Source organism: Lupinus angustifolius, chromosome LG02 (genome assembly GCF_001865875.1).
Source record: "Lupinus angustifolius cultivar Tanjil chromosome LG02, LupAngTanjil_v1.0, whole genome shotgun sequence".
In the NCBI taxonomy this organism is placed as follows: Eukaryota; Viridiplantae; Streptophyta; class Magnoliopsida; order Fabales; family Fabaceae; genus Lupinus; species Lupinus angustifolius.
In genome coordinates this window covers 22,481,057-22,500,078 of record NC_032010.1, presented here as the reverse complement: position 1 = coordinate 22,500,078, position 19,022 = coordinate 22,481,057, and the positions used below count along the sequence as shown (strand labels likewise).

At 30.3% G+C, this 19,022-nt stretch overlaps 1 protein-coding gene across 1 annotated transcript; it reads right to left on the bottom strand.

Annotated features, from left to right (window-relative positions):
• Positions 357–2,182, bottom strand: LOC109340175 (60S ribosomal protein L35a-1-like). The gene is made up of 5 exons (XM_019577768.1): positions 2,055–2,182; positions 1,603–1,638; positions 1,209–1,437; positions 1,007–1,131; positions 357–569 (listed from the first exon to the last, which is right to left on the bottom strand). Exons 1-4 carry the CDS (start codon positions 2,084–2,086, stop codon positions 1,090–1,092), a joined length of 339 nt encoding a protein of 112 aa, XP_019433313.1. The 5' UTR covers positions 2,087–2,182; the 3' UTR covers positions 357–569; positions 1,007–1,089.

The following is a 19,022-nucleotide window of genomic DNA, read 5'->3' as shown; positions in this document are numbered from 1 at the left end:
TACGAGGGTTTATAGGATGAAGTGTAAAACAATACGAGGGTTTATAGGATGAAGTGTAAAACAATACGAGGGTTTATAGGATGAAGTGTAAAACAATACGAGGGTTTATAGGATGAAGTGTAAAACAATACGAGGGTTTATAGGATGAAGTGTAAAACAATACGAGGGTTTATAGGATGAAGTGTAAAACAATACGAGGGTTTATAGGATGAAGTGTAAAACAATACGAGGGTTTATAGGATGAAGTGTAAAACAATACGAGGGTTTATAGGATGAAGTGTAAAACAATACGAGGGTTTATAGGATGACCGGATACAGATGATAGATTGCTTAGAAAATCACTTACATCTACTTTTTGAAAAGGAAGATAAACTTTATAAGCCAATAACATTGGAACACATCTTCATGGATAAAGAAGAAAGCTCAAGCAGAGAGGCTTGTGACTTGCTATATGCACAAATAAAATCCTGGGAATTGTAAAATTAGTCCCCAAGAAGATCTGTGTGCAGTTTGGTTTCTCAGGGCTAAACATTATAGAAAGGATAACAGAACACAAACCACATGGAGTTAGAGAACAAGGATACCTATGTGACTAAATGAATGGAGACAATCCAGAAATCAACTTAAGTTCAAAATTAAAACAATAAAGGCTACTAAAATATCATTCACACATGGAAATTACTTTCAATGGTACTATATTGTATGACAATAGCATTGGACCATATCTTCATGGATAAAGGAGAAGAGAAAGCTCAAGCAGAGAGGCTTATGACTTGCTATATGCACAAATAAAATCCTGCGAATTTTTTTGTTGGTAAAATAGGTTCACAAGACGAACGGCGTGGTGTTTCCTTTTTTCAAGTTGATACAGGAATGACCGAACAAAAACAGCATGGAATTTTAGAGAAAAAGGGATTCCATTTTATTCTATGATTCCTATTACTGAAATCCAGAATGAGATATGTACACTGATAATGATAATGTGTGAAAAAAGAATACCGCAATTTGCAAAGAAGCATAATAAGACAACAAATGATAATGTATGAAGAAAGTCAGCTGAATATTCATCAATAAAATAGAATAAGTACCTCATATATTGCTTGGGTACAGGAAGACTCTAACCCTGGATCCCTGCAAATGTTTCAACACTCAGAACAACATACAAAAGTAGGCCAGATAAATAATAATTTCTATGTAATGAAAATTACCATTGATTTTGGTGGAAGGTTAGACTTGAACTTGGCACGAACAATGCCACTGTTACCATGAGACCTGGTAACCTTACCCCAGATACAGCGATAGTGGCTTCCATTTGTCTTTACCTTGGCCTTGTAAATGTACGCCAGGCGCTTCCCAGCATACCATGCAACCTCTTCCTTGGTGTTTACTCCCTCAATCTGGAGCAGAGAAGTGTTTGGGTATTGATTTGACTTGGACCTGAAAAACAATACTTCCAACTTCTTAGCACGACGACATTCAAATGAAAAAGACAAAGTTCCTAATCCCCAATCTGATGTCGGGCAAACTTCAGATTGACTTAAACATAGAATATAAAGTTAAATTAAAAAAGATCTTTGAAATTGATAAAAGAAAAACATGTACCTCTTGTATCCAAGGATTGTTCCTCTGACATAAAGTCTGGTGTACATAAAAACATGAACCACATTAGCAAATATTCAGAAACATATCTGCCAATGAAGTGAATAATGTAATGCTTGAATGGCTGATACCATAAAGGAATATTTGACATGCATTAACTAGACAAATTTGAATATCAAATTTTCAGAAGACAACATTAAATCGTGAATAAAAAACTACAAATTCTGGAATTCTCAAATTGCATAAACAAAAGACATTTCATTGGATACACTATATCATTGTTAGCATAACAAAAATACATCAATAATTATTCAAAAGTTCATATTAATTTCTTATCAAGTATAAGCCAGTAACAAAAATTGGTTTTTAATACGATTAAGACTCTAAGCATGAGAATAACAAAACAACAATGAAGTGAAAAAAAGTGATATAATTGGAATTAGAAGAAGAGATACCTAACACGCTCTCCTTGTCTACCCTTAACCATTTTGGTTGTTGATTGATAGATGCAAAAACACACACGCTCACAGCTTCAGCGGCAGCACCTTTCTCAAGTATCAATTTCAAGGGTTCTTATAAACACACGGCAAAACCTAGGTTTAATTGGACTGGACTGTAGGCCCAGTCCCTTTCAACCAAAATAATTTTCAACATTGTAATTTGTTTGTATAAGAAAATTTGTTAGCAAATTTTAATTATTACTAGAGTGTTTTAAATAAAATATTAATATTAATATCGTGAAATAAAAAAGACTAAATAAATATTTTATAAGTCACCTACGGATGGCAGCTGGCATATTTAGTAACATGCTACCACCCATGTGTTAGTTTTTTTTTGGATATTTTTGGGTACCTGTGAGTATAATAAGTACTTGCAGATTTTTTATATTATCAATAATTTTTTAACTTTTTAATTTTATTATGTTTCAAGTACGATAAATTTTAATTATTTGTGTGCCTTATATTTAGCAAAAATAATAAATGTATTAGAGTTTTCTATTTGTGTGATTTGTTGTTCTCATTTCCCTAACAAAAAAATGTATATTTTATTTGCAAGACATGTGTATTTCCACATGTGTAATAATATTTATAACGTGTTTCACCATCAAATTCAATAAAAGATGTAAACAAGTTAAAAAATATAAACAAATAAAAGAAAAAATGTTCATAGTCTAATGAAGATTAAGACAATGTACTTTTTATTTTAATTAAATGCAATATAATAATTACATAAATAATAGGTACCCATATACAAGAGTACCATAATACTCATACCCGTCTCTATGTATTACCCATAAATAACCTATAAATATTTGTTTGTGATGCGTATCCAAATAAATTTTATCACTAGCTATCTATGGGGTACAGTTCTTTATTTTTCCTATCCCTAACACTAACATATAACTCTATCATATTTTACATACATACCAAAAATATTTTACTTTTCATATTTTACATGACATTAGGAATCGACATTAGATTTAGCAAGTAAAAAGAGTGAAATTGCCAACTTCAACAATTCCCAAATCTTAAATGAAAATTGGCTTCCACAAACCCGTTTTGATTATACCCCTCCGTTCTCATTTATAATTTATAATAACTCACATATTACAAGATCCTTTCTCTCTAATTATAGGTTAATTTAAATAATCCATATTAAACATACTGATTTATATTTACGCTCTACCTTTATTACCGTATTCCTACTTCAATAAATCCTTCGATTACCATATTAACGGATGAATTATTTTAAAATGTTAATTTATAAAACGGTGCGGTTCAGCCAATGTGATTGGGTTTTAAAATGTTAATTTATAAAACGGATTTAATGTGAATCTTGTAAACTTTTATTATTTATCCTTCGCTGTCTTCTCATTCAACCGTCCACGTCGACACCACCACCGTCACCGGCAACGCCTTCTACCGTTACGTTTCCGCCACCTTTGAATTCAGGTTACCTCTTCCGCGTTCTCTTCTTCCTTTTTTCTGATATGTTATATTTTCCCCCGTTTTCAATCGAAGTACTAGATGCCTCTTTAGCTTGTGGAATTTGTTGGCAGATCTAAGCTTCCGTACTATTTCTCAGTTATAATTTTGTGACGTTGGAGAGTTTGTGGATTAGATTCATGTTTTTGTTATTTGATTGAGTTCCTTTTGTTGTTTTAATCTGTTTGAACTCTGAAGTGTGTGATTTGCACTAAAAGTACCGTTAAGTTTTTTGTAGAATTTATACCTAAAATTGAATTCGAATTTCCACTATTTGAAGATTTTAAAATCTGCATCCCTATTTTCTGAAATCTGATATTGTAATTTTATGGAATGATTTGGAGGTCTTAAAGTGAAAATTTGATTTTCACCTACCTTTAGTTTGGGGAAATTGATATCAACCATATTGGCAGTAACTAGTTTGTTAGTTCTATGGCAAAGAAGTGTCACACAAAGTTATAAATCTGGATCCGCAATCATTACAAATGCCGGTACTATGGCTGCATTTGCCCGGAATTGTCCGAAACTTCGATACTGCAAACGCTATTTAAAACTGTGGCATCCTCATTGCCTTATATTTTCTATATAAGCAGATAGTGTTATCTACTGGATCAGGCCCGCGAGCAACAAACTGCGCATCAAATTAATACTTATAATTACTTTTCTATCAACAATTATAACAACATTACTTCACCAAAGATGAGGCAATATGAATGTAAAAATGGTGTTAGAGAGGCTGGGATTTGGTCAAGTGAGACACTTGTATAGTGCTGCTTGTCAATTTCATGGTTATGGCTTATGATTAATGATTTATTTGTCCTCCAAACATCAGCTGCATGAATGACCATTGTATTGTGTTAATGGAAGGAACTACTAGTGTCAGTGTTGCTAATATTTATACACGACTTCATATGTTGTTTCTAGCAGTTATATGTTAAAGTAGATGCTCTTAAATGAACTTGATCTTCATTCTGAGTAGCCAGTGCATAGTTTTATGTGATCTGTAAAGCATCAAATACTCTTCGTATATGCAATAATTCATTAGTAATGTTTTAATTTAAAGAATATCAAAGAACTGTATTTGGTTTGATGAATTCAAATTAAGCCTGCCTTGCTTTTAAGAACTTATTGTGACCCCTATACTGAGATGATTTATGAGGAGGGGCTTCAGCGGTGATCAACACCAGCCTTTCATGAGGAAGCTTCTTATGACTTGTCATAGTCATCTGTTGTTCTCTACTAATGTTAATAGTTGAACTGTATATGAAAGAGAAAGGGAAAATGACTTGAACTTATTTGACTTGGGTTGGGTTTCCTCGCAATGCAGGGAAATGGGTTTGTGGACATTAGTTGAGGGGTTCCTGCTGCTTGCAAATTCACTGGCAATACTAAATGATGACCGCTTTCTTGCACCTAGAGGATGGGGCTTATCAGATTTTTCCGGCAACAGGACAAAAACTTTCAAGGGCCAGGTTTTAGGTCTCATATATGCGATTCAGTACCTAAGAGTTCCTCTTATAATTCTCAACTCCATCTGCATTATTTTAAAGTTGGTTTCTGGATAAAGCCTAGCAAGGTGAGAGAATTGAGATGTGGTTTAAGTATTTTGTTAATTTTGTTCATGTTTGTAGATGCTAAATTTTTATTCGATTATCACAAAATATCTTGTTGGGTATCTTGATCTTCATTAATGAAACAAGTACATGAAAATTGAATTATATATTGACTTTTTAGATGAAAGCTATAATTTTTCTGAAGGTAATGCTAGATGCATTCTGACATATGTTTTATTGCTACAAACATTCCCACGAATTATATTTATTTAATTTGATTATGAATTCAGTTCACAATTTGAGTCATCTGTAGTTTTATGATGTCCTCCATGTTGATTTGTTGAACATCAGCATGAAATAACTTCTACAACGTGGCTGTTTTTTAAAATTGTAGTATTCACATTGGAATCAATCCGAATCCATAATTTTAAACTTAAGTAGCGGGTCAATGGTGAAGTCAATAATCTAAAGCTAGCATAGCATGATCAGTTAGCATCTTTATCTCTTACTTCCTTCTCATTTGCAGTTTGAAAAATAATGAATGATTTTCTTATTTAGTGATCAAGCTGTGGTGATGGACATAACTTCACAATTTCACTTGCAACACTCTTTCAGTTTCATATTGATTTGTTTGCAGGTACTAGAGTTCTCATCAGGTGATTCAAGATGTTCTTACCTTGGAGAGTTTGACCAGTTCTATTGTAGAAATATTCATTAAACGTTTTCTCTTTTTGAGATATTGATATTTAAGTATCTGTCGTAAATTCATAGGGTGAGGGGATTATACAAAAAAATTCCCAATTTGTTTTTCTATTGCTTCTTACATGATTGCTGACATGTGTCCCAACGATGCTGGTAGAGTGTAACTTTTACAAACTGATATGATTTATTGCAGCTGGAGTGAATAGTTTAACTAAGCGCTTGTCAATGAGAGTTTTCTAAAACAAATTAGAGGATTTTATTTTCCTCTAACAATTTTATTGTTTTAATTTTGAACTTAAGTTGATTTCTAGATTGTCTCCATTCATTTAGTCACATCTCTATCCTTGTTCTCTAACTCCATGTGGTTTGTTTTCTATTATCTTTATATAATGTTTAGCCCTGAGAAAGGAAACTGCACACAGATCTTCTTGGGAACCTAATTTTACAATTCCCATGATTTTATTTGTGCATATAGCAAAGTCACAAGCCTCTCTGCTTGAGCTTTCTTCTTTATCCATGAAGATGTGTTCCAATGTTATTGGCTTATAAAGTTTATCTTCCTTTTCAAAAGTAGATGTAATTGATTTTCTAAGCAATCTATCATCCTATAAACCCTCTTATTGTTTTACACTTGTACGTTAAAGCCTTTTTGAAAATATAAATTTCATATGCGGATGATTTTAGGAAGTTATCATTTTTTGAACTTAAGTTGCTTTTGTAGATTGTCAGTTTATTGAAATAATGTTTCCCATATACTTTGTTTTTTGTGTAGAAAATATAGGTAAGAGAATAGGAAGAAAATCTGGAGATAAGATAAGCAATATGTAAGTAGAGAATGTAGAGATGTGATATGGGATAACGGAGAAATAGAATAAAAAAATGAAGTTTAAAAAAGAAAGAGTAAAATGATCTGATATCACGAATTTGGATAGGTTTTCACATTTTCTATGTCATATTATGTCTTAATCCAATTAAAAGTTGTCACTTACTTAAAAAGGAAAATGAAAAAATATAAAATAACATTGTTATGTTATTTGGTGGACTATGATTGATGAATATGAAGATAGAATTTTTTTTCCTAATTTTGATATCATTACTAGCTATTTATAGATGTTATTTTCACTAGCAAATATCATCTTCATTAATGGAGAAGTAAGTAAATGTTACATAATAACATACATACGAATAACGATGCAAGTACATGATTTTATATGTGTTTCTAATGACAAAAATGTTAGTATATTGTATATAAAAGGATAAAAATGTCTTATTATATTATTGTTTCCTTTGTTTTTGTGGTACTGTCTCTCCATTAATGAAGAGAATCCTTACTCACATACAAAAGATCATATCTAATAATACTTTTATCTTTTTGTTTACTATGAAATTACATTTTATCATTGAAAATATGGGTAAAAATAACTACTTATTTCTCCATTAATGGAGAGGATTCTTTGAAATAAACTCTACCACCACCTCCTAATGCCTTCTTGTTGACATAACTGGTTAAAAGAATGTCCATGAATACCTTTTACCTTTTTGGATATTTAACTCAAATTTAAAGGTAAAAATTTGGGTACAAGTCAAAAACTTTACCATTGTGTTTGATTCACAAAATAAAAATTAACAAATAAAGATAGGGAAAATAAAATGTGGTTATTTTTAGTTGTCTGTTCGATAGAAAAATCAAACAAATAAATATACTTATTATCATTAATAAAGACATTGATATGTATCTATTGATTCTTTTTTGGAACTACAAACATAATATACAATTTTTTTTAAATGTATATGGATTCAGCCATGAGAGAATTCAGTATTTATAAAGACACATGCCTCTACAAGGTTTATTCACTAAAGAATGAGTTTTTGAATTTGGAGACAGGTCCTAGGGTTTGGGACCACTACCCTGAGTACACAGCTAATAATCCCTTGTCTATTCTCTTTTTCATTCTTCTTCAGAATGCTTGTCTCTTGTTCCCCGATAATAATTCAACAAAAAAGATGGCAGGGATAATAGAGTCATTAAGCAATGCCCAGAACCAATATTACACTTCCACACATGAGTCCAAAACCACTTCCATTTACTATTGACATTCATCATATAATAACTAATTTATGATTTAGTTTCTTTAGGCACTTGCAAAAGGATTAAAGAAAAAGTTGTTACCATCAAAATTCAGGACATAGAAGCCAAAATTCTCAAGGTTATATTCAATTTCAATGGCATCTTAAACTTGTCTAAAGAATAATGACCCATGGAGCATATTTATTATAAAAGATAGTTTTCTAGTTTTTTTCATTTTCTTTACAAAGTATAAAAATGTTGATGAGTAGATTAATCCGGGTGACTTAAATATATTTTTATTATTATGTTTTCTCAAATAAAAATATTATTACCAACACGTGCATAAATCAACTACAATAGTCTTGTCTTTGATTTGCTGGAGGATATTTGTGATTTAGATTAAAATTGAAATATCTAAATATCAGTAATATATGTGAGATTACCACTTGGCAAATTGTCGTGGATGAAATACAATAAATTTTATTCAAAATTTTAAAAATTATGTTTTTTTAGCATTCTAATATTTTATCACATAATGTAGGACATCTCATATTATCCCGATATTATATGTGCGTATTCTTTGACAAAAAAATGTGTATGTGTGTGCATGGCTACCAATAAACTTGTTAAAGTGCCATTTTGTGAATGAAATATATATGATTTTGGGACACTTAGTGTGTAGTTATGATACAAATTATGTACAATTTTTGAGAATTTAGTTTAATTTCGTCTTGTTTAGGAACTTACATGTGTTTATGTGAATTGCGGAATAAAAATCTTGAAAAAAGAGGAGAAAAGGGAGAAGTTTGAGGTTTTTGAACACTACACCCCTCGCCAAGCAAGAAGAAGGTCCCTCACCTAAGCGACAAATGAAGGAAAATAACATGTTACTCTGCCTAGTCCTCACCCAAGTGAGGTGTTCATATTTGAAAGTGGTCATCTCTCTCACTCAAGTGAGAATCTCTAGCTTGAGCGAGAGACCAGAAACTTGGAACAAATATAGGCGGTTACGAAAAGCAAAAGGAGTTATCCAACCATTTTGTCAAGTTTTTTCACATGAATTTTAGAGAGAGAAACATTGGAGAGGAAGAGAGAAGTCGTTAGAACGACTTTAGATCCGGAATTTCTTTATTATTTCTCATGATAAGAGTGTTGTAATGGCAAGGATGAGTGACTAGTTCTTTAGTGTTGGATTGAAAATGTAATTTTCTAACTTTTGTATTTCTGGATTCAATTTTTTAATGTATTTAGTTATTTGATTTTGGGAAGTATATCCCGCGCTTAATGTTTGAATTTACTTTGCTACTGAATTCTTGATCTTATATCCAAGTTCATATCGAATTTGGTTTATCTTCCTTGATACATAATTACTCTAAGAATGGACAATGATGTATGAAATACTTTTACATTAAACTTAAGACTAGATAATTGGTTAAATATCCAAGGAATTGGTATTTGAGTAATTATCTAAAAAATTTGTACTCGAGTAATTGATACAAATGATTCGGAAAAAATGTGCATCAAAATCAGTAACTTCACAAATTATACGAAATTGAATCTAAGGATTGCAAAGGGAAAGAAAGATGAACTTCAATCCCAACTCATTTAATTTCCTAGTTTAACTCTTACAAATTAACAACTTGATTCAAAAACCAAATGAATATCAAAATTTCAAATCTTGTAAATACATACTCGATCTACTTCTTTAGGAATTAATATAAATTCATTTTTATCTCTGAAAGTGATATCCTAGTATTTACCGGATTTTGTTACTTGAACGATACGGTTCATTTGTCGTACCAAAATATCCAACAAAGCCCAACTAGATTCTTAAATAGACTAAAATGTCAATGATTTAATTTTTATGAGCGACAATTGTTGAGAGAGATATTCACATATCCTAGAAACGCTTAATTCTTTATAAATAAGATGAAGGATACTTTTTAATTATAAAAAAAACTGTCTGAACTAGCCTTCCTTACATAAATGGAATGTATTAGTCTGAAACTCTTGTCATTTTAGGGTAGTTGATAAAGTGAGTGCAACCATGTGACAAAGGAGACCATGAGAACATGTTCTTTGAATTGTTTACTGTTGGATATGTTATTATCTTATGCTAGAATATGTTCATAGATTGTTTTACCTCAATAAAAATAAATGATAGTTTAGGATATAGTGAATAAGTAATTATTGTTCTTAATTTAGGTAAAAGTTTAATAGATTATAAAATAATCTAATTATTGTTCTTAATTTATATAGAAGTTTAATAGATTATAAAATAATGTGAGTTTGAGATACTCAGTTATATTTTAAAAATTCTTAGGGTATGTTTGAGAGTTTGGTTTTGGAGGGCAAAGAATGAAAATAGAAGGTTTGAGAGTCATCTCATAAGTATATTTCATGGCTCTGGCTCTCAAGTCTTCTCTTTCTCTTTTTTGTCATTCAAAAAAACCAACTCACAAAGAGATCTTTAATCTCTCAGCACAGACTACACATGTGTGTGATTCCATTTCCTAAGGAACACTTAGTGTGAGGCTCAAAGAGTTATAAAGAACCGCTTATAATAAACAACTTTCACTGCCTTGGATTCTAATTAAAGTCCACAAAAGCATGTGTTTTTGGAGTACAATTGACTCAGGGCCACCACAAATGATGCGCTATTCTTGTGTGTAACAATAAAACCAACACAAGCATTCATATTGCAGTGAAACACTGGTGTCTGGTTGGTTTAGCAGAACAACATGTCCACACATGAAAACTTAATTAACTGTGGCCAGAAAGATCATTTTAAATGGAAAAAAAATTAAAGATACTTTATCAAAAGGTGAAATCAAATTGTTGTATATATGAAATGATAAAAAAGCTTCCAATGGGGTAGAAAAGACTTTTTAATTATTGTCTTCTCATGAATCAGCTGGGTACTGTTTTATTCCTAGTACACATTGCTAATTATCTTGTTTCCACCTTTTATTGTAATACTTGTTTTATTTTGCTGTTTCATTCTTTTCTAAACATGTGAACAATTACGCTCTTGTTGATTAAAATAAAAATAAAGTCACTTAATGAAGTATAAATGTTTCTTAATTATTCATAGATATATAAAAGATACCTGCAAAGTCTTGTTTCATAGTTTTCATCTCAATAGTATATCACACCATTTAAAGTACTGTGTTTGGGATAACCGAAAAAATATTATATTATTTAAATAGTCAACTATATGTATACTTGATTATAAGTTGAATATTTTGTTGAAAAATAATTTTAAGATATTATTTTTTATTTGGATAGTTACAAAGGAATCACTTTTATATTGTAAATTATAGAAAGAAAGAAAGAAAAAAATATGAATGGATGGTGGTGTTTTGGTTGAAAGCAGAAGCTAGATTATAATGCAACAGCTCGCCACTTCAGCTTTAACAATATAGCTTATTTTCTTACTAAAAAGTTGTTACTTTTTTTCTACACAACTACCCAAACTTCAAGGATCGATATCATATATATCAAAACACAAACTTAAAGGCAACAATAGATAATAGAAACATTGAAAGGGTTTCCATTTGTGCTTCAAATTGTAAAGGTAGAACACAACTTGCATGTTGTGACTTGTGATTTTAAGGTACATTGGTGCCCAGTTCTAGATGCTGATCTCACAATGATGTCTGAAACATATGCTGACATTCATAGAAAACTACTTTGGTAAAATATGTAACAAGTAACAACCATAGGATAAAAAATAGAAAGATCTAATTATGAGATACAATTTCATCAAGAATTATTCAGATTTGATATATGAATTCAACCATGCTCACCTTGTTGAATACTGAAGTATTTACTTTTCCCTAAGATCAAAAGAAGGGGGACAAAAATAAGAAAAAAGTAGAAGAATTTCTCTCCTTGCATTCAATTATATGAACTTACATGAATTATGTCAAGATCTCTTTCTGCTATTGAATGCAGTTGCTATGTGAACAGGTGGATAATGAAGTATATATATGATGTTTTCTAATGCTGCAATTAGAGGTAATTGTCATAATAGTAGAAGCCACCAAAGGAGGAATCCAAAGGGATAGCATGATCCCAAATATTTTGTGAAGATAAAGAGAAATTTAACACTAAAATTTAGGATCAATGCGATCCCTTTGGATGCCTCCTTCAGATGCAGTGGAATTAGTAACAAAACATGGCCTTCATAATGCTTCAAGGCTAGCTCAAGAGTATAGACATTCTCTCCTAGTCCTAGCTCTCTATGGCTGTAGGTTGTGAAGGAAAGTGGATGGCTCTAGGTTCACGCATTGAATAAGAGAGATTGAAGTGGACATTACTTATATATATTAACAAGAAGTCATTTAGTTTAATTTTTAAAATCGTGTTCAAGAGTTATATATAATTATATTAAATATTTGGATCAATTTTGTTATTCATGGTTATCATATTCAATTCAAAAAAGATTTTCGATCCAATAACTTTTAAAAAAAATGACTATCTTTAGTCTTTACATTATCATTTTCGTTCGTTTCAAATTTGTAATAAATTGATTATATTTATTTTGATTTGCAGAATCATCAGAAAATGTTTGGCACAAAATTATGGTATTTATTCAGATGTAGGCCTTATTCCCTAACAACCCAGACACACGGGAAGAAATTTTACCCGACAATGAGTCAGATATCCATTATTAGAAATTCTTAGAGTTGGCTACCAATAATTTATAAGGATTTAAAATAAATATATCGATAGTGTAAGTGTTTTTTATATTGTCAGTGAATTATCCACTATTAATTTATTAATCACCATTGACTCTCAAACAAAAGTAATACAAATTAATGATAAATGATGTACTAAAAGTTTTACATTGTCAGTGCACATATTTTAATCTAATTTATATATACTTCTTCTTTTAATTTCTTTACTTAAATGAAGGTTTGTGGTCCAATCCCTGTTCCCACTCATACACAACAACCTATATAAATTATAAACATACTTATTTCAAGAGGTATACGTTATGAATTTTATGATACCATATTACATAATATATAAGAAAATTGTGTAGAGAAAGTATATGGGATTTACATATTATCATTATATTATTCACCGATCATATTTATTATTATTATATGAGATTGAGTGTTATCCTCTTTGTAAGAGAGAGTCAAATATTGTAATCCTATTTTCTATAGTGGAGATATTTTCTGGACTAGGTCCCGTGGTTGTTTCCTTCTCACATTGAGGGGGTTTTTCCACGTTAAAATTTTTGGTGTTATTCTTCTACAATTCTCTATTTTCTTTATCCACTTGCCGCTTCTATAAATGTCAATTTTATATCACACAGAAAAGAGAAATTGGTTCTGAATTTCTCAACAATCCATATGACTCGGCGAGAAACTAAACATACATAATGGGACACATACACAGTTGAAGAAATCCAAGTATTGGCATGCTGGTCAAAGATGCTTTGAATTTTTAATAGATTACTTATGGACTAATTAAATTACATTATAATAATGCTCCTGACTTTAAAATTAATCTAGTATTACCCAACTTCATTTAAAAAATACTTGAGATCATGTTCCGTTTCTAGTAAGTTTTAGTGCCAGCGCTTAACCATCTTTCTCATCTTCTTAAGCTATCGTCAATTAAGTGTATATAAATATTTTCTTCATTAACTTAATTACTCAGTTTTTTTGGTGGAGTACAAATTGAATAAGTTAATTAATCATTAAAAGTAAGAATGATTTTTTATAGATTCCTCTCTCTAATGGACAGAGAAGTGCATAATGGGTACAAAAAAGAGGAGCATTTGTTTCCTTTGCAATCCAACCCAGTAATTTTGCACATGCATAGGCACAAATAAGCGGCTAATTTACCTGTCTAGAACTTTGAATAGTTTCTTTTCTTTCTTCATATCTGACGAAAATCTTTCTCACGTGGTCGTGGAAATTAATTTTCTTGAACAAATGGCATCATCATATATGCTTTATCTAATGTTCCTATCATACATAAAGTTTGAGGATTACATTTATCTTTGTGCAAACAATAAGATCAATAAGAATTAAGAGTTTTAGAGTTTGTTTGTTAGTTGAGTTTTAAAAGGAAAAAAATGAAAATAAAAGATTTAAGAGTCATTTCACAAGTGTATATTTCATGGTTTTGAAGCTTTTTCTTTCCTTTTCTCTTTCTCCAAAACTTAAATCGTAAACGAACTCTAAAACTCTTAATTCAAATATAATTTTCATGTTTTGCATGATCTTCTTATGAATCAATAATCATTTGTACAAGAAAGACTGTGCACACATACAAATTTGCAAAATTAGGGTCAAAATTGTTAAGAAATTAGGGAGTCCAACCAGAAAAATTTATGAATAAATGGGTCAAAGGATATAAAAATTGTTAAACAAATCTAACATTATATCTTGACTCAAAATCCTAATTAAGATATCAAGTTAATGAATCTATATTGTTATAAGGCATTTAAAAAACATACATAATCAAGGTGTGACTTCAGCAAATTCACACTTGCACTCTAACAATCCAAAATTAATATGTCCCCCTCGAGTGGTGTGAAAAAGTCTTGCTTCCGAGTATTTGACAGTGTGAGCAAGAGCTCAACCTAGCTGCCACAGCACTATCGGTCAGGAATGCTCCTCAAGTTTGTATCATGTTATATCAAATAGAGCACACCACCTAGAAACTATATATTATTAGGAAGACTTTCAACACAAGAGATTAAATAAATCGATCATGTCAATACATGGCCCACTTGAATTATCAACTTTGATATCCTTGATAGGAATGAGGAAGTCCAAACCAATGGAAAATCTAATTAACAAACTTAAGTGAAGAATCACAAAATGGAATTTGACATTATATCTTCGCCCATATAAGATGTTAGGTTTATGATTATGGGTCTTGTCACTTATATCTATTCCAATTTTTCCATTATTCACTAATGTGAAACTTCCCATATAAGTCTTAATTTGTGGTCATTCTTGCTTAAGCGGAATCCCTTTATAAGTTAGTTCGAGTCCAATTAAAATGATCCTCAAGAGCAAAATCACACATGTTTTAATCAATTTTTTTTAACTCAAACCAATCCATAAATTTTTTTAACTCATGGGAAAGAGATGAAACCAAAATATCGTGTAGAAATATGGAGGGATGGGAAATATATATGTATAACATTATTTTCCCCCATTTTCTCCCCCTTTCAACATATTAAATTAAACAAGAGATTTTAATTAAAATCATTTCCGCTTTTTCCTCCCCTTTCTATTCCCTTAAAAATCAAATTTTAAAAAAGAAATATTGGAATTTATAGATGGTTCCGCATTTATGCAATTATTACTACTTCCACATACAATCCTTTTATTTTTATTTTTAATCTGTGACACATTTAAAAAATATTGGGACCTATAACATTAGTACATGCGATAGTTTTTCGCTCTATAAATTATTTTACATATGATACAATTGAGGAGGAATTGTAGAAAAATATGTTATTTTTCATATAATACTACAAAATTTCATTCTTTTAAAAATAACCGGAAACGACCGACAATGGTGTCCTTATAGTTTGTGTAGAAATGTACAATAATCCTAAAATTTATGCACTAATAGTGTAAAAAAATTATAATGTTAGTATATTATTAATTATTGATTTGTACTACTTTTGTTTGAGAGTTATTGATAGTTAATAAATTAATGATAGATGATTTACCGACAACATAAAAACAGTTACACTATCACTATGTACATATTAAATTCACACTATATTTAATTAGGAAAATCAAAATACTAATTTCAAATCATTATTATAAGTCGGTCCTGATTCTCTTCAATACTGAAATTTAAGGTGAAAATGAATTTGATGATTTATATATAAAAATATTATTAAATATAATTTAAAATTTATAATGTTAATTTTTTGAAATACATGTATCACCATCTTCATTCAGTATTGAATCATCCATTAGAGAAGATGATGGATTCATTAGATGGTTAGAGCACATACATTCCCGCCAGCAAATTGTGCTTGTATCTATCAGCTGAGGGATAAGAGATAAGGATATGATGTCTCAAAGTATGTTTTAAAGTTTGTCCCAAACTAATTATATTATGTCATATCAATTAAAAAATTTAAATATTCATAACTTTATCAATTTTTATTTCATTATAATTGGTTAGATACAAGCTATGCTCAGGTACAGATTTGGAGCATTCCAGATTATGATGCATTGTGCTAGATCTTGTCAACACTAATGAAGCAAGAAAACGTACCACTGGATCACAATGGTCGTCCCATTTATGGTGCTTGGTAGACCCTATAAACAATGGAAATGGATCTCTCCTGGAGAGTCCAGAGTGCTGGATAGGATGATGACATGTGGTAAAAAAAATTTAACGACTATAATTACATATTTTTTTTATTAAAAATAAATAAAAATTCTTTAAAAAATTCTCAACATCATATTTCAGTACAAGTTTCTTCCATACCGGAGAGGAATTGAATCAAACAATTAACCTAGTTATGTGCTTTAAGTGTAAAATAGTATAAGCATCTTTAAAGTGAATTTGTATTTAAACTTTAAAGTATGAAGCTTAATCCGTAAAAAATAAATAAGAAGCAAAACTAATATCTAATTTTATTTAATAGTGTATTGAATGTAAATTTTAATCAGTTAAATATCCAAGAGCGAGGATACCTTTATTTTCTTATCTAAGAAAATAAATAATAAGTTCATTTTACACGAATTTATCTAAACTAACATTTGCACAAATAAGTTTCTATGCAAACTATCACAACACACTAGTCTCACTTTAATATTTTTAAAATTGTCTGCATGAATTAAGCATCAGAGCATCTCCAACTCTTAGCACACACTTTATGTATAAGGATGCTTTTTATTTATTAAGTCATTAGTTTCTTAAGTATACTTTCTTAAATAACTTAGTACACTATTAATTAGCATATATATTTCCCATATACTAATTAAAACGAGTCACCACATATCAATTGCAATATGTTATTCCTCCAGTACCTTTTGATTTGTTTTCCCTCCCCTTAATTAGTATATAAGCTGAGTATAACGTACTTTTTGAATTATCTCCGACCATCATATGCTAAGAATTTAATTATTACACACCTCTTAATTAGCATAGCATTGGAGAAGCTCTTCCTTTTTTTGTTGGTGTAAGGGAGAAAATGAAAAGGCTAAAAATGTAAAGAAATAATATTGGTAGAAAAATATATATTTGAAGGGTTGTTTGATATGAGAAAGAATGAAGAATCAAAAAGCATAAATACACTTATCTCTAAATATGATGTGACGTATTTGTCTCCATGGAAGTTTTTCTGAAGGGGCTATTAGAAAATATGAAAGTTGTGAAGATAAAATTTGTACGTATACAACTATACATGCTATAGTGTTTGATGTGAATTGAAAGTAGTAGGTTCTGGTTGAGGTATAACCCGTGAGAGGAGAGGACTTTATATGTCTGTCATTTAAAGGACATAATATTAGTTCCACCCAGCCTTTGTTTCCCAACCAGTGGAGCACAAAGGACCTTCTATCACACACCTATTTGCACTGTTTAATTTCCTCTGCCCCTTATGTTTTTTTGGATATATCCATCTCCTACACACAATAACTCTTGCTATGTCAAAACTTCCACTAAGTTACCTTTTTTTCTTCTATGCTTTCCACTTTCAGGGATCTGATTAGGGTGTAACAAAGTCATACGTCGTACCTATCACTTCCATCACGAGTGATATTAATTTCCATTATGTGTTTAAATGAAGATTAATTAGGATCAAATAACATATAGTTCAGGAAAAAATGGTTAAAAACAAATAAAATATTCTCAAATACTCAAGAGTGAAGAGTCCAATATTGAGTGCAGATACTTACATGTAACACAAATCTTTTTGATGGATCATATTTTATTTACTTTTTAATAAAATAATGTTATAAAATTGTCAAACTTCATCTCCTCATATTCTAGTAGGTTTTCAACCCTTTAAGAAACACATATTCTAAGTATTTGATGTAGATGCCTTTTTACTCACTTTATTGCATTTCAATTATAACCATGAGAAATATAGTGGCTGTAATTCATTTGTCTTCCAATCCAACATTAATTGCAAAATTAAAGTGATGCGTAATACCTATGCAAATTGGTCTAGCCATAAAAACCTTTGACCCAAGATATTTATGCAAGGTGAAAGGTCAAGATTCTAATCATGGTAAATAATTTCATGAGTAAGATGGATAACCAAACAGCTCCACTCTTCTGAATGTGTCAACCATTCCTGCCACCTTTTTGAAATATATAAAGGAAAGTGATGGCCAATTAAGTGTGGGCCATGTAGTATCAATTTGACATTGTAATAACTATCCATTCATGTCATTTATTACTTATTTATATTACTTTTATTTAAAAGTGAATAATAATTAGAAATGAATAGTGAATGATACAATAACAATTTAAAAATTATTACACTGTTAGTGCATACATATTTTTCTCACCTAAAATCCCCCCATTGTCTTAATATATGTAGATTACAAAAGGTGGCTATTATAATTGAAGCAGCCAAGTTGTGTTAATTTTTTCTATAAAAAATATATACACAATGATCTAATCCTAAAGATATTAGATGTTTGTTGACATCACAATTCACATGTACGAATTTGTTTATGAATTGATGTTCCTTCTTTTTCCTTTTTCGAGTTCTAATCTTTCTTTTTCATAAGAGGAGTAATTATGTCATTTTAAAGAATATGTTTCGTGGTCCCTATGGCTAACCACTCCTCTTATATCTTGTTTATTGAATGTTTGAAGCCAAGCATGGACCACAACTACCGTGCGCTCTAGACTCTTTTTTTCATTTTGAAAATAAGAAAGGAAGAAGAAAATAAAGTTAGCAAAGAGAAATTAAAACTATATCTGCAATTATAATTGACACATTTATGGGAGCTAGGAAGAATGATATATGTATGTTTTGCTTATGATTTGCATGCATGTGTATATCATGAAGTTTTATGTAGAAAAAAAAAGGAGAATGTTTAATAGTGCTCTTAGAGTATTATATTGTTTAATTTAAAAAAAAAATTAATGTTT

Bases quoted from the DNA above. Each gene is read 5' to 3' on its own strand.
- LOC109340175 (XM_019577768.1), bottom strand. From the start codon at position 2,086: ATGGTTAAGGGTAGACAAGGAGAGCGTGTTAG. The intron at 1,438-1,602 runs GTACATGTTTTT...ATTGTTTTTCAG, and splicing joins ACAATCCTTGGATACAAGAG to GTCCAAGTCAAATCAATACC. The intron at 1,132-1,208 runs GTAATTTTCATT...AAACATTTGCAG, and splicing joins ACCTTCCACCAAAATCAATG to GGATCCAGGGTTAGAGTCTT.